Source organism: Monodon monoceros, unplaced genomic scaffold (assembly GCF_005190385.1).
Source record: "Monodon monoceros isolate NGI ecotype Baffin Bay Population unplaced genomic scaffold, NGI_Narwhal_1 Super_Scaffold_18, whole genome shotgun sequence".
Taxonomy (NCBI): Eukaryota; Metazoa; Chordata; class Mammalia; order Artiodactyla; family Monodontidae; genus Monodon; species Monodon monoceros.
Window position 1 is genome coordinate 160,664,485 of NW_021703774.1, and position 13,232 is coordinate 160,677,716.

Here is a 13,232-nt window from a genome sequence, read left to right on the forward strand (position 1 = left end):
CCTTCATAAGAGAGGCACTCCCAACTGTGAGGAACTGTGAGGACCAGATTTTCACCCCCAGAATTTAGGACCCTAAGGGCAGGGATTATATCTCTACCATTAAGTCAAAAATTTTCAGGGTGTGGATTTTCTCTCCCATTAGACTGGAAGCTCTGGAGGACAGTCAGTGACTCTCCCATTGGACAAACAGGCTTTTGAGGGGCAAGGCTGCCTCAAGGGTTTGGAGATCCACCAGTCAGACACATTGGTCCCAACACAAAAGTTTATTGCTGATACAGATACGTGGCCGCACTGGCCTCACCTTTCTTCTCTTGGTGCTTGGGCCCACTTAGACTCCATCTAGTTCTGGTCTAGCAGGATACCAGGGATGCCCATCCTTAGGGCAAATCCTGGCTGCCTTGGCCAGCACCCCCTTCTGTGCTCATCCTTGTGGTAGGGCTCCCACTCTCATCCAGCATCCTTCTCCATCCCGGCTCCTCTGGACCTGGGGCTCACAGGCACAAGCCCTAGAGATGCTGCCCCCTTCCATCCCCAGGCATCTGTCCGGGGGGTAAGGGAGAGGATGGGTTCAGGCCAGGATGTGCCAAGTCATGCTAGTGATGCCAAAGATGCAGTGGCTGGGTGTGTGTGCTCATGCCCGTTGGCTCCCGTCCTGCCCTCTCAGCGGCTGGACTTGTGTTTGTTAAGGAGTACATTTGTGTTGGATTCCTGAACCTGCAAACCAAGAGGTCTTCTTGTCAATGCCCCCACGCTGACATGGCAGATGCCCCCTTACTCCCCTCCTTCAGCTCAAGAGCTGTTCATCCAGGCCTGGCAGGAAGTCCTTCACGTCTAACTCTAGCCTGCCGAGTCTGCTCTCCGACTGTGGGAGCCCAGGCCGTGGACATTCACAAGGTTCCCAGTCTGATGGTGTGGGAAGCAGAAAGAAACTAAATAATGTGGAAGTGTGACTTTTTCTCCATAGAATCTTCCTCCCTCAGGAGGCTGCTCCTCTTATGCACCCTAGACAGGACCTGGGGGTCCTATGCCCCCAGTGGGCCTGAGTATCTGCCACTAAGCAGGAACTGAACCGCTCAAGTCTCACTAAGAAAAGGGTAGGTTTGACGGTGCTGAAGACCAAGATGGCTCAGTGGTTGGAGCCCTAGGGGAGGGGCGGGGCCTCCCGAAGAAGGAAAAGTTGGAACCTAACCAGATTGGCGGTGACTGCTGGGGTGCTTGGGTGTCTTGGGGGCGGACCAGATCTTGGAATAGACAGAGACCTTGACTGATGGGGTTGAGGCTGAGCTGGGTGGCGTGGCGAGCTGAGTACCCATTGGGTGGGAGAGGGAAGCTGCACCTTTTCCCTGTTGACGAGCGCAGTGATCAAGTCTTGCTGGCAAGTCATCTCACGGGTGGCTATGGAGGACCCGCTCGCCCTCGACGGGCTCCGCGACAAGTGCCTGTGCATCAGCTCCTCCTCCTGTTCCTGGTTGAAGCGGATGGAGCGTACTTCGTCCACGATCCTGAGGGCGGAGAGGTGAGTGCGTTCCGAGGGAGGGGGTTGGAAGGCTGCCCTCCCATCTTTTCCCTGGTGTCCAGCCCCCTTCGCCCTCTCCCTTTACTCTGAGAGAGACCCAGGCCGAGGCTTAAGGCTCTTGTGAGATGCGAGGAACCGGGAGGTCTGGATTCCAGTTCCCTCACCGACAGGCTGGGGAAACCTGGACAATTCACTTAACCTCTCTGGGCCCCAGGGTCCGCATGATAAAATGGTGAGGGCGTGGGCTTCCCTGGTGGCGCAGTGGTTGAGAGTCCGCCTGCCGATGCAGGGGACGCGGGTTCGTGCCCCGGTCCGGGAAGATCCCACATGCCGCGGAGCGGCTGGGCCCATGAGCCATGCCGCTGAACCTGCGCGTCCGGAGCCTGTGCTCCGCAACGGGAGGCCGCAACAGTGAGAGGCCCGCGTACCGCAAAGGAAAAAAAATGGTGAGGGCGTGAGGCCAGAAGAATCTGAGGCTCCACTCAGCCCTGACTCACGAGACTCGAGGGTACCCCCAGTACCCGCCCTACGTGTTGAGCTCATCTCGGATCTCCTTGTACTGCATCAGGTTCTCCTGTATTGCCTCGAGCACCAAGCAGAAGTTGTCGAATGTGTTTTCTGAGAGGTTCGTCGGGAGGCCCCCCATAAACGGCTCCTGGGGGACGCCAGGTGTCTCCAAACGGGCGACCACACAGTGCACCAGCGGCAGCTCGTTATTCCCATTTCCCTCCTCGCTGCCTGTCTGGGGAGGGGGAAATGGAGAGGGAAGGACAGCTCAGCCGGCACCCCCTCCCCTTGCCCCTTCCTGCTTGGCTTCAGGGAGGATGAGTCTCAGGACACCAGGGTTCTAATGCCCCTTGTTTCAGCTCTAACCAATCTTAGGCTCTCTCCTTTGCTGTGGGAGCTTAACTTGAAATGCGCGAGCCCATCCCTCACCTTTTTGGAAATTCTCACCCCTTTTCAAAACCTAGTGCTTCCCCCACCATTTCACTCCTGATAAATCCTACCCAGCAAACTTCTGAAACCCTATCTATTCTCAAGTCACAGCCCACAGCCCTCAACACTTTAGGCAATACTCCACCCTACACTCTCCAGCCTTTCGGAAGCTCTACCCCTGAATGAATAACACTATAGCTAATATTTATTGAGTTCTTAGTATGTGCCAAGTACTGTTCGTTTACCCATGAAATTATCATAATAGCCCTATGAAGTACTATAATTATTTTCATTTTACAGGAGAAGAAATTGAGGCTTAGATTGGTTAAACGCCCTAAGGTCACTCAGCTGCTTAGGTTTTAGTTGCCATAGAACAAGACACCTAGGAACTCCACACTCCTCAGACGCCCCCGTTGGTGAGTTGGCCGTGGGCAATGCTGCCTCCGCATCTCAGGCTTGGCTTTCTTCAGGCCCTCGAGTGTGCGCGCGCGCACAAACACACATGCTCAATTCCAGCACTCATATACACTCTGCCTCACCCCCCTCTGCCCTCCCCATCTCACTCACCTCACTGAAGGCTATTTGATGCTGTTGCCCCTGTTCGCCTGCCTTTATCATTTGCTCCAGATTGGTGGTGACCACGACGACCAACAGGTTGATGCCAATGAAGGCACTGACGGTGATGAAGATGGCAAAGTAGATGGCGCCCCCAATCTCCACTGCGTACTCCCTTGTCTCCATCCTGGAGATGGCAGTCAGGGGCCCTATCACCTCCCTGGCCCTTTGGGCCTCAGTTTCCTCATCTATGAGATGGGGAAATTATCTCAAGGCCCACTGGGACTTCCGCTGCCTCACTGCTGTTGTGGAGCTCTAATGCCTTACTCCTAATTGTTCCCGCAGCTGCTCTTTACTGAGCGCCAGCTGTACTGCCAGACAGTGGGCGGTCCTCAAGCCAGCCCTGCAAGGTGGGGATTTGTACGTCAGCATTATCGAGTTTAATCTATTGGTTATATTCTTTAGTCGTGTCGTTCTTATTATAAAAAGTAATTCAAGCTCATTATAGAAAGATCAGAAGGAAAATATACAGGAAAAAAATCCCACCCACTGTTAATACCTATTATAAATCTCCCATAAAATATTTTCCCAAATAATAGTTTTCTCTCTCTTGCTATGCGTGTGTGTGCACACAGTGCCAGTCTCTACTAATTCTCACAGCAATCCATGACATGGTTAATAATGTATTATAATCCCCAGCTGACAGATGAGGAAACGGAGGCTCAGACGGCTGCATGGCTAGGGCAGTGGAGCAGACTCAGAACCCCAGGCCACCTTTATTGCACACTCCCATGATTTTTCTACTGCCTACATCATAATGGGTAATGAGTGCAGAAGCCCCTTTACCAACTGGGCTTCTACTCTCACACGAAGGAGATAAAAAGAAAATCAGTCAGGGGGACCCACTCCCTGGAGGGGACTGGAAACAAATAGAGTTTAGGCTTAATGGGAAAGAGGTAAAGAACAGAACCCAGGCAGCCATCTGTGGCCAATAATGACCCTGGGCAGTGGGTCTCAGAATGAATAAATGAGACCCTAAGTTCTCAGGAGTCCAGGCAGTTTCGTGGGCTCCAGTGTGGGCTGGGAGGCTGCCTTGGAACGCTAGATGCAACCACAGACCTGCTCCCTTGCCCAAGGCCTAGCTGCCCAGCTGCTGAGCATAATGGGAGAAATCTCCCTGAATAGCCTGCAGTGGGACCTTGAATGGGTGGAGTTTCATTGGGATGACTCTTCAAGTAGACTACAAACCCAGAGCCCTCAGCTCCAGGGAGTCTGCTTTTCTCCAGTTTAAAGCCCCAGGCATCCCCCTCCTGCTGTGCCATCCTTATCCCAAGCCCTGGAGCCGCACTCCCACCCAAGAGCCTGTCTCCCTCCCCAGTCAGTTTTTTGCCCCTGGGAGCCCAGCCCCTCCCTGCCTAGCTTGCCTGGACTGGGCCCCACCCACCTCCCCTGGAAGCCCCGTGGGCACTCACTGAAAGTTACTGTAGACGTCCACCCAGCCATCCTGGGTGATGCAGATGAAGAGGGTATACAGGGCAGCCTGCATGTTCTGGAAATGCATGGGCACGAATGCACCAAAGAGAGTGACCCCGAACACTGAGAACACCTGCCAGAGAGACCAGAGACCCGCCCGGACTTCATCAGAGGGCCTTAGGGACAGGCCATGCAAATGAGCTGCCAGGAGAGTCACAGGGCTTCAGGCCCATAGCCTCTCCTCTTCTCCAGACACCCTGTATCCCCAGGGACCTAGGGGCCTGTTCAGGGAAGGGGAGTAGCCGGGGGCAGGGGAGGGCACTGACCAGCATGAAGAAGAGGATGAGCGCCATGATGTTGGCCATGTCGGGCACTGACTGCAGGATGACACGGATGATCCGGGCCAGGGGCTCCACTGCCATGCACACGTGCACCAGACGAAGTGCCCTGTGGCAGAGCCTCTCAGGGGTGCCCCTCGGCCCTTCCCAGACCCCTCCTCCTCACCGTTCCCCCACCTGCCCAGAAAGGCAGAGCTGATCCCCACCTGGTAACAACCCCTTCCTCTCTTTCCCAGGGTCCAGACAGGTCCCTCCTTTTCTCAGAGTTCCCAGCTTACCTGAGGGTGTAGGTGATAGAGATGGCACTGAGTTCATTAACGAAGAACCCCAGGAGCAAGATAAAGATGATAAGGAAGTTGAGGATGTTCCAGCCGTCCTGGGGGGTGGGCCAGCCCCAGCAGGGTCTGTCAGGCCCAGCCCATGGGTTCATCCTGGGTCTGCCCTCCGTACACCCCAAGGATGGGGGACTCAGTGGTCCTCTCGAAGCAGGGCCAGTCATCTGCCATCCACTGCTGTTACTCATCCTGCTGTCGCCCCAAACACGCCACAAAACATGCATGCGCTCGCTGTCTCATACACGTGTCAATAGCCAAGTGCAGTGTCTGAAGCACAGTGGAGTCTCTCATATATACACAGCCAGTTCCTAAGCTGAGCGTCCACCTTGGCTACTGCGCTGCTGACAATGGCCTTGCCCTGCAGTTAGGTGACCTGAGAGTGTTTGGATGCTCCAGCTTTGTGTGACACACACTACAATTAATAATAAAATTAAAATAAATACTGATTAAAACATTAAGGAACAGTGCTTCAATAGCCAGGTCAGAGGTGAACTAACTCTCACTGCAGAAGAAAGGCACATTTTGCAAGCCCTTTGTCCAATATGGCACAAACTCTTTTAGAATGGGGATGGAGGAAGGAAGCTCATGTGTATGATAAATTTGAGCACAACCACTACAGAGGAGAATTTGCTCTAATAAACAATCCGCATTTACCTTTGACCAGTGATCCCACTTCTCGAAATCCGACCCACACAAACTCTAGTACAAGTACAAAATGGCATTCGTAGAAGGCTGAAAATAACCGAAGTGTTCAGCAATTGGGACACTGGTTGAATAAACTACTGCACATTCAGTGGAGTATAGGATAATGAGAAAGGTCTCCATGTACTGATACAGAAAGATCCACTAAGCGACAAAAAGGAAAGTGCAGAACAGTGTTTACAGTATGCTACTCTTAGGAAAGGGAAGACTAAAAATATGTACATATTTGCTTATGGTTGCAAAATAAACACTAGGAGGCTAAACAAGAGATTATAAATAACGAAGATTATCTGAAGAGGGTGGGGGTGAGGGAAAGGGAAGAAGGGTCAGGAGTGGGAACAAGAATTCTGTGCGTGCCTTTCAGTACAGTCTTTTTTTTTTTAATTGTAGTATAGTCGCTTTACAGTATTGTGTTGGTTTCTGCTGTACAGCAAAGTGAATCAGCCACACGTACACATATATCCCCTCTTCCTTGGATTTCCTTCACATTTAGGTCACCACAGAGCACCGAGTAGAGTTCCCTGTGCCATACAGTCTGTTCTCATTAGTTATCTGTTTTATACATAGTAGTATATATATGTCAATCCCAATCTCCCAATCCATCCCACCCCCCCTTCCCCCCTGGTATCCATTCGTTTGTTCTCTACGTCCGTGTCTCTATTTCTGCTTTGCAAATAAGTTCATTTATACCATTTTTCTAGATTCCACATATATGTGTTAATATATGATATTTGTTTTTTTCTTTCTGACTTACTTCATTCTATATGACAGTCTCTCAATACAGTTTTGACCAATATGTAGCTGCATTAAGAGAACTTTTTTTTGTTTTTAATTTTATTTATTTATTTATGGCTGTGTTGGGTCTTTGTTTCTGTGCGAGGGCTTTCTCTAGTTGTGGCAAGCGGGGGCCACTCTTCACCACGGTGCGCGGGCCTCTCACTATCGCGGCCTCTCTTGTTGCGGAGCACAAGCTCCAGACGCGCAGGCTCAGTAGTTGTGGCTCACGGGCCTAGTTGCTCCGCGGCATGTGGGATCTTCCCAGACCAGGGCTCGAACCCATGTCCCCTGCATTGGCAGGCAGACTCTCAACCACTGCGCCACCAGGGAAGCCCTATGTAGCTGCATTAAATATTCAAAAAGAAAATGATTTTTAATGGAGAAAAAGTTCTTAAATTTATTAGGCAGTCCAATAAACACAAGCCCTCCTTGTGTTTCGCATTCAAAGTGTCGGTGCCTAAACATACACAAGGAGACACAAGTCTGCCTGTCTACAGATCCATCCCTCTATCCATTCAGTATTAAGCTCCTACTATATGCCACACCTCAAATCAGATCCTGAAGATACAGGATTTCGCCCTGCTTGGCTCACAGACTATTTTGAGGGAGGTGGATAGACAGTAATTTTTTTTTTTGCGGTACGCGGGCCTCTCACTGTTGTGGCCCCTCCCGTTGCGGAGCACAGGCTCTGGACACGCAGGCCCAGCCGCCATGGCTCACGGGCCCAGCCGCTCCGCGGCATGTGGGATCTTCCCGGACTGGGGCACGAACCCCTGTCCCCTGCATCGGCAGGTGGACTCTCAACCACTGCGCCACCAGGGAAGCCCCAGACAGTAAGTTTTAACTCCAGGTGAGAGGTGAGTACAAAGCATTAGGGAGACAGAGCAACAACTAACCTAGCCTGGGAGAGACAGGAAGACTTCCTGGAAGAGAAGACATCTGCAAGAGTCTTGAGCTGTAAGTAGGAGGAAAGCAAGTGAGTAAGTGGCAAAGAGATTTTATAGACTAGGGGTCAGCATGGGCATGAGGTGAGAAACAGCAGTGTGTGTGTGTGTGTGTGTGTGTGTGTGCATGCACTTGAAAGTGTGTGTTGGGGAATGCCACTACAAGCAGCTTGATGTAGCTGGAATACCCAAGGGTAAAGCCAGGAGTGATGAGGCTGCAAAAGCAAGCAAGAGCCACATCATGGAAGGCCTTAAGCACAGTGAGGCATTTAGCCCTGATCCTATAAACAATAGGGAGCCACTGGAGTAGTTTAAGGGTACTTTGTCTTGGGCCTTCAGAAAATTACTTTGATGGCAGGTGGGGTACACAGGAAGCCATAGCAATATCCTGGTGAGAGAAGACAGGGTAAGAGCTAGAACAGGGATAGCAGAGATGCAGAGGCAGCAAGAAATCTGAGAAATATTTAGGTGGTGAAATAGTAATTAATAGGCTATGGAGGTAAGGAGAGGGAGGAGCCACACAAGGGCCACAGAAAAGGGGGCACTAGGGGCAAAACTCTGGGGATCCCCACGTGCCTGGGTAATATTTGAGATATTAACTTGCAGACTTTCCTCCCTCCCCTGCATTCTCCCTTTCCATCTACCCATTCAACAGGGAGCAGTCCTTGTACACTGGGACCAGGGGAGGGGCTGGGGGTGGGGAAGGAGACAGCAGAGGGCCTCTAACAAGCCCTGGCTTTTGGCCCTGGGAGGCTAGCCCCAGATGAAGGTTAGGGTTTGGGACATTAGTTCTCAGCCATTAGTTCTGGAGGGTGGTTTTGCCTTCCAGAGGACATCTGGCAATGTCTGGGGACATCCTTGATTGTCACAGGTAGGAGGGTGCTAATGGCATCTAATGGGTAGAGGCCAGGAATGCTGCTAAACAATGCACAGGACAGTCCCCCGACAACAAAGAATTATCCAGGCCAACATGTCAACTGTGCCGAGGCTGAGAAATCTTGCCCTTGAGAGGACAAGCAGAGTGGCTTGGAAGAACAGAAGATTCTCAGGCTTGCTCCAGTTCTCTTGTGCTAATGAAACGGAGCTTAGCTTTGAAAGTGCAGGCCCCTTGAAAGTGCAGGCCTTCCTAACTGCTGCTAAAAGTGAGACAGGCTGGGACCTGGGACCCTTGGCTGCAGTGCCTGCACCTGATACAAGACTCCTGGAGCAACAAAATACAGAGAAACTATAAGGGACTAAAAATAACTGCAGGCATGAGCAGCTGGGGCAAATTATGGACAAAAAGATACAAAAGGTCCAAATGCCACTTCTGAAGAGCAGGGAGCAAAGGCAGGGGGTTGGAATCAAAAGCAGGGTACTGTGCATGCCCCTTGCACATATCACCAAAGGGGTGGGCAAACCACCCAAGCCACAAGCTCATCCCCCCTCTGAAGAGAGTGGGCAAGGGAACTTGTTACTTGTTCTCTCTCCCCCCTGCTGCAGCAGGGGCCCCAATAAAGCCTTGCCTGAATTTCTTGTCTGGCCTCTGATCAGTTTCTATTAATTAAGGAGGCCAAGAACCCTGGCCGGTAGCAAAAGAAATCTCACATCTACAGGAAGGAAGAAATGTTCTCTCTCATGCAACAGATGTCTGCCTGTAACCTAGAGCTAGTTCTGAAAAAGTGGTGCATTGAAATGTTCACAAAAAGCATGGTACCTATTCTCCTCTCCAGTGTGGAGACATGTAAATATGCACCATCCTATTCTATTTTCTGTTAATAAACATCCTCCCAACTGTTGTTTTCACAAAGCATTCTTTAAGACATCTGGGGCTTCCCTGGTGGCACAGTGGTTAAGAATCCGCCTGCCAATGCAGGGGACACGGGTTCGAGCCCTGGTCCGGGAAGATCCCACATGCCGCAGAGCAATGAAGCCTGTTCACCACAACTACTGAGCCTGTGCTCTAGAGCCCGTGCTCTGCAACAAGAGGAGCCACCGCAATGAGAAGCCTGTGCACCGCAACGAAGAGTAACCCCTGCTCGCCGCAACTAGAGAAAGCCCGTGTGCAGCAACGAAGACCCAACACAGCCAATAAATAAATAAATAAATGTATTAAAAAAGAAAAAAGATCTGGACTTCAGAAATATTGTTCTAGGTTCTACATTCTGTGTTCTATGAAGTGACACCTCTAACCCCTGGAAAGCTTGTAATTCTAATTGGTTTTCCTGGTAAAGGTATTTAAATGATGATTCCTTTTTATGAAAGGTATAAAAATCTGATAGGTGTTTCATTTTAAAGCCTCTTCTTGCACATGCCCAAAGGCAAGATAAATCCCTTGACTCCAGAAATCCCTTAACTCTATAAGTCCTATTGAAACAAAGAATTTGAGTCTTTGTCTCATTTTATGTAATGTTAAGATCTGTTCCCACCCAGACAGCTTTTTGATACCCTCCAGAAGAGGGGTAGGCAAACTATAGCCCAAGGGCCAAATTGACCAGCAGCCCCTCTTTTTAAAGACCCTCAGGTTTAGAATGGTTTATATATATATATATATATTTTTTTTTGGTTTTATGTTTTGTGACGTGAAAATTACGTAAAGTTCAAATTTTAGTATTCACAAATAAAACTGATTTGGAACATAGCCATGCTCATTTGTCTATGTACTGTCTATGGCTGCTTTTGTGCTCTCACAGCAGAAGTGAGTGTTTGCAACAGAGACTGTATGGTCCACAAAGCTTAAAATATTTATCTTAAAATATTTATCTGGCCCTTGTGAAAATTAATAAAGGGAAACCTCACTACAACGGAATTGGGAGGCCAAAAGGGGGAGCTCTCACGCAGTATCACTAGATGTCAATTACAGGAAGAATTGTCAATTACAGACTGGAAAAGAAAAATCCCAAAGGGGAAAGAATCATGAATTACACACCCCAACAGGAAAAGATGTACATTGCATCTCCTGCAAGAAATCAACTATTCCAGCAACTCCGCCAATGAGAGACCATCATCACCCTGAACTCTCACTTTTCGCCAGTAGATTTTGGTTCAAAACCCTTCCCAACTTCCTCCTTTTTCTCTGTAAAATAACGTTCCTCTCCATTGTTTGTTGGACTAGTCTATGGCTTTTGCTGTAGTTTGCTAGTCCTGATTTGCGATTCCTCTGCTATTCCCAGATAAACCCTTTTTTGCTGGTAAAATAACTTTTATTTTTAAGGTCAACACCCTTTACAGAAAATGTTTACTGACCCCTGTTCTTGAATCCTGTAAATTAAGGTGGATACTCTCAACTGTATTTCTCTGATAAGGAAATCAAGGTTTGCCCAAGATTGCAGAACTAGGGAAGGCTGGGTCAGTAACTGGAACCCCAGGAGGCTGCACTTCTAGTACAAATTACTTTCTGCCACATCACAGACATCTCAGAAGTAGTTTCTCCTTCTGCATGAGCACACATGCACACACACCCCTCCCCCTGTGCACCTTGCAGGGCCAGGTGCACAGGGATGGGGATGGGGATGAGGTGGGGTGCTGTCCCTAAGGAGGAATAGATGTGATGGCAGGGAGGGCCCAGGATCTCACCTTCCAGAAAATCCAGAAGCCATTTAACCAGCCGAGGAGAAGTTCACAGATAAGGATAGTCAGCACAATGTCATCTATGGTAGAGAACAACTCATAGTGTTTCTACATGGAAGACAGAGAAAAGGAAGGGCAGAGAGGTGAGTAGGGGGTGGCAAGAGCAGGGAGAGAGCATGTCTTCAGGGGAGGGGAAGCCCAGATTCTTACTGCTCTTCATCCAGCATCTTTGTAGCTCCCTTTAGAGCACCCCTTCCATGTACGTGCTAGGCACCGTGCTAAGACCACAAATGTATTATTTCATGTTACCATCACCATCGTCCTATGAAGTAGGTTTAATTTCCATCTTGCACTTGATGGGAACCTCAGAGAGGTGCCCAAGGTCAGACAGTTAATGATAAAGACTGTTGTCTGACTACAAACCCTTGTTCTTAACCTCTAGAGTAGGAAAAGGGAGGTGGAGAAAGGCAGAACAGACTCCAGGATTGGGAGGAAAAGACCTGGCCCTTGAGATGGAGGACACCAAGCCCCATCCTTGCTTCTCTGATTGTCCCAACCACTCCTGCTGCTCCAGCTCCCAAATCCCCCCAGCCAGGCCTGACCAAACTTCTGGGTATCCCCCTACTCACGGGTCCAAGACATGTTCCTGGGTGGATGGATTGATGGATGGATCCATGACTTTGAGTTCTGTTTAAAACCCAACTCATGTTCACGCAATCTCCTGTTAAGCTGTGACTCTGCTATAGTTTGGGACATGAACAGCTCCCAGCCCCCAACTCCACCCTGGCAGTTACCAAAGTCACCTGGACTCCTCCCTTTCTTCACCTCCATGACCCACAGACTCAGTGCTTCAAGCCTCTTGCTCCCCACACCTTGCCACCAACTCCATCCACCAGCCAATGCGAGGCTGGGCAGAGTTTCTTCTTTTTTTTTTTTGGCCACGCCATGCAGCATGGGGAATCTTAGTTCCCTGACCAGGGATCGAACCCAGGCCCCCTGCAGTGGAAGCACGGAGTCCTAACCACTGGACCACCAGGGAATTGTCTGGGCAGAGCTTCTGAAACTCAGATGGGAGCTAAAGTTTATGGGCTTCCAGCCTGTTCCAAATTCCCAAAGGGCATCATGGGCCAGGGACATCTGCCTACAAAAAGGAAGGGCTTTCTTTCCCTTCATCTTTCCCTTCAGCTCTACCCCACTGGCCACTGGTGGCAATAGGCTCTCCTTACTATTTATTCAAAGAGCTTCCTAAACAGTCCCCCTGCCTTCTCCAAGTCATGCACATCTGTGGCTAAATCAGAGTTGCCTTCTCCACCCACAAAGCTTCCATGGCCCCCTATGGCCTGCAGGGTGAGGTTCAAAACCAGTCTGGCATTCACAAGTCTCTAGGATTTGACCTTCATGGGCACATATCCTATATCAGGGATTTTAGCATTTTTGACTGGGACTCAAAGAAATATATTTTACATTTTACACCATAATGCTTTCTCTCCCTCTCCCCTCCCTCCCTCTCCCCCACTACAATTTCTACTTCATTCTTTTTCATTTTATTTCATTCTACTTCAAAATGCTGCTATCTACACTCTGAACTCATTTCATGAGCCATTGATGGGTTTTGATCTGCCCTGTAGTCTATGCATTCTGCAAACCTTGGCAATTGGGTTTCTGCCTCCACCACATCACAGGCAGCTTGTGTCAAGGTCACAAGAGCTAAACAAGGGATGCTTCAGAGTCCTTTCCTTGCCTTGTCTCCTAGCCACATCTGACCCTGTGCCTGCTCCCTTGGTAATGCGCTCTCCTGGGGTTCCTCCCACTCCTCTGGCCACTCCTCCTCAGCATCCTTTGGCATCTCCTCCTCTATTTTCTGCCCTCTACTTGGAGGCTCTCCTGAGAGCTCTGTCTTGGTCCTCTTCTCACTCAACACTCTCTCCAGGCAACCTCATCCATTCCTTGAGCTTCGGCAACCATCCACCTAGATGCCAGTCACTCTCATGTTGCCATACTTTAAACCCTGGCTTTCCTGGACAAACAACAAGTCCTACTGTATAGCACAGGGAACTATACAATATCCTATGACAAACCACAGTCAATATCCTATGATAAACCACAA

General features: G+C 49.8%; 1 protein-coding gene across 1 annotated transcript in view; it reads right to left on the minus strand.

The window, feature by feature from the left end:
- Positions 1-249: 249 nt before the first annotated feature.
- CATSPER4 (cation channel sperm associated 4) overlaps positions 250-13,232 on the minus strand; it is a 15,101-nt gene continuing 2,118 nt past the window's right edge. The window contains exons 4-11 of the mRNA XM_029230152.1: positions 11,132-11,233; positions 5,097-5,194; positions 4,807-4,927; positions 4,480-4,613; positions 3,020-3,194; positions 2,047-2,258; positions 1,337-1,502; positions 250-714 (exon numbers count right to left, since the gene is read on the minus strand). Of these exons, the coding sequence (XP_029085985.1) occupies positions 661-714; positions 1,337-1,502; positions 2,047-2,258; positions 3,020-3,194; positions 4,480-4,613; positions 4,807-4,927; positions 5,097-5,194; positions 11,132-11,233 (1,062 nt within the window). The 3' untranslated portion in view covers positions 250-660. The remainder of the gene's footprint in view (positions 715-1,336; positions 1,503-2,046; positions 2,259-3,019; positions 3,195-4,479; positions 4,614-4,806; positions 4,928-5,096; positions 5,195-11,131; positions 11,234-13,232) is intronic.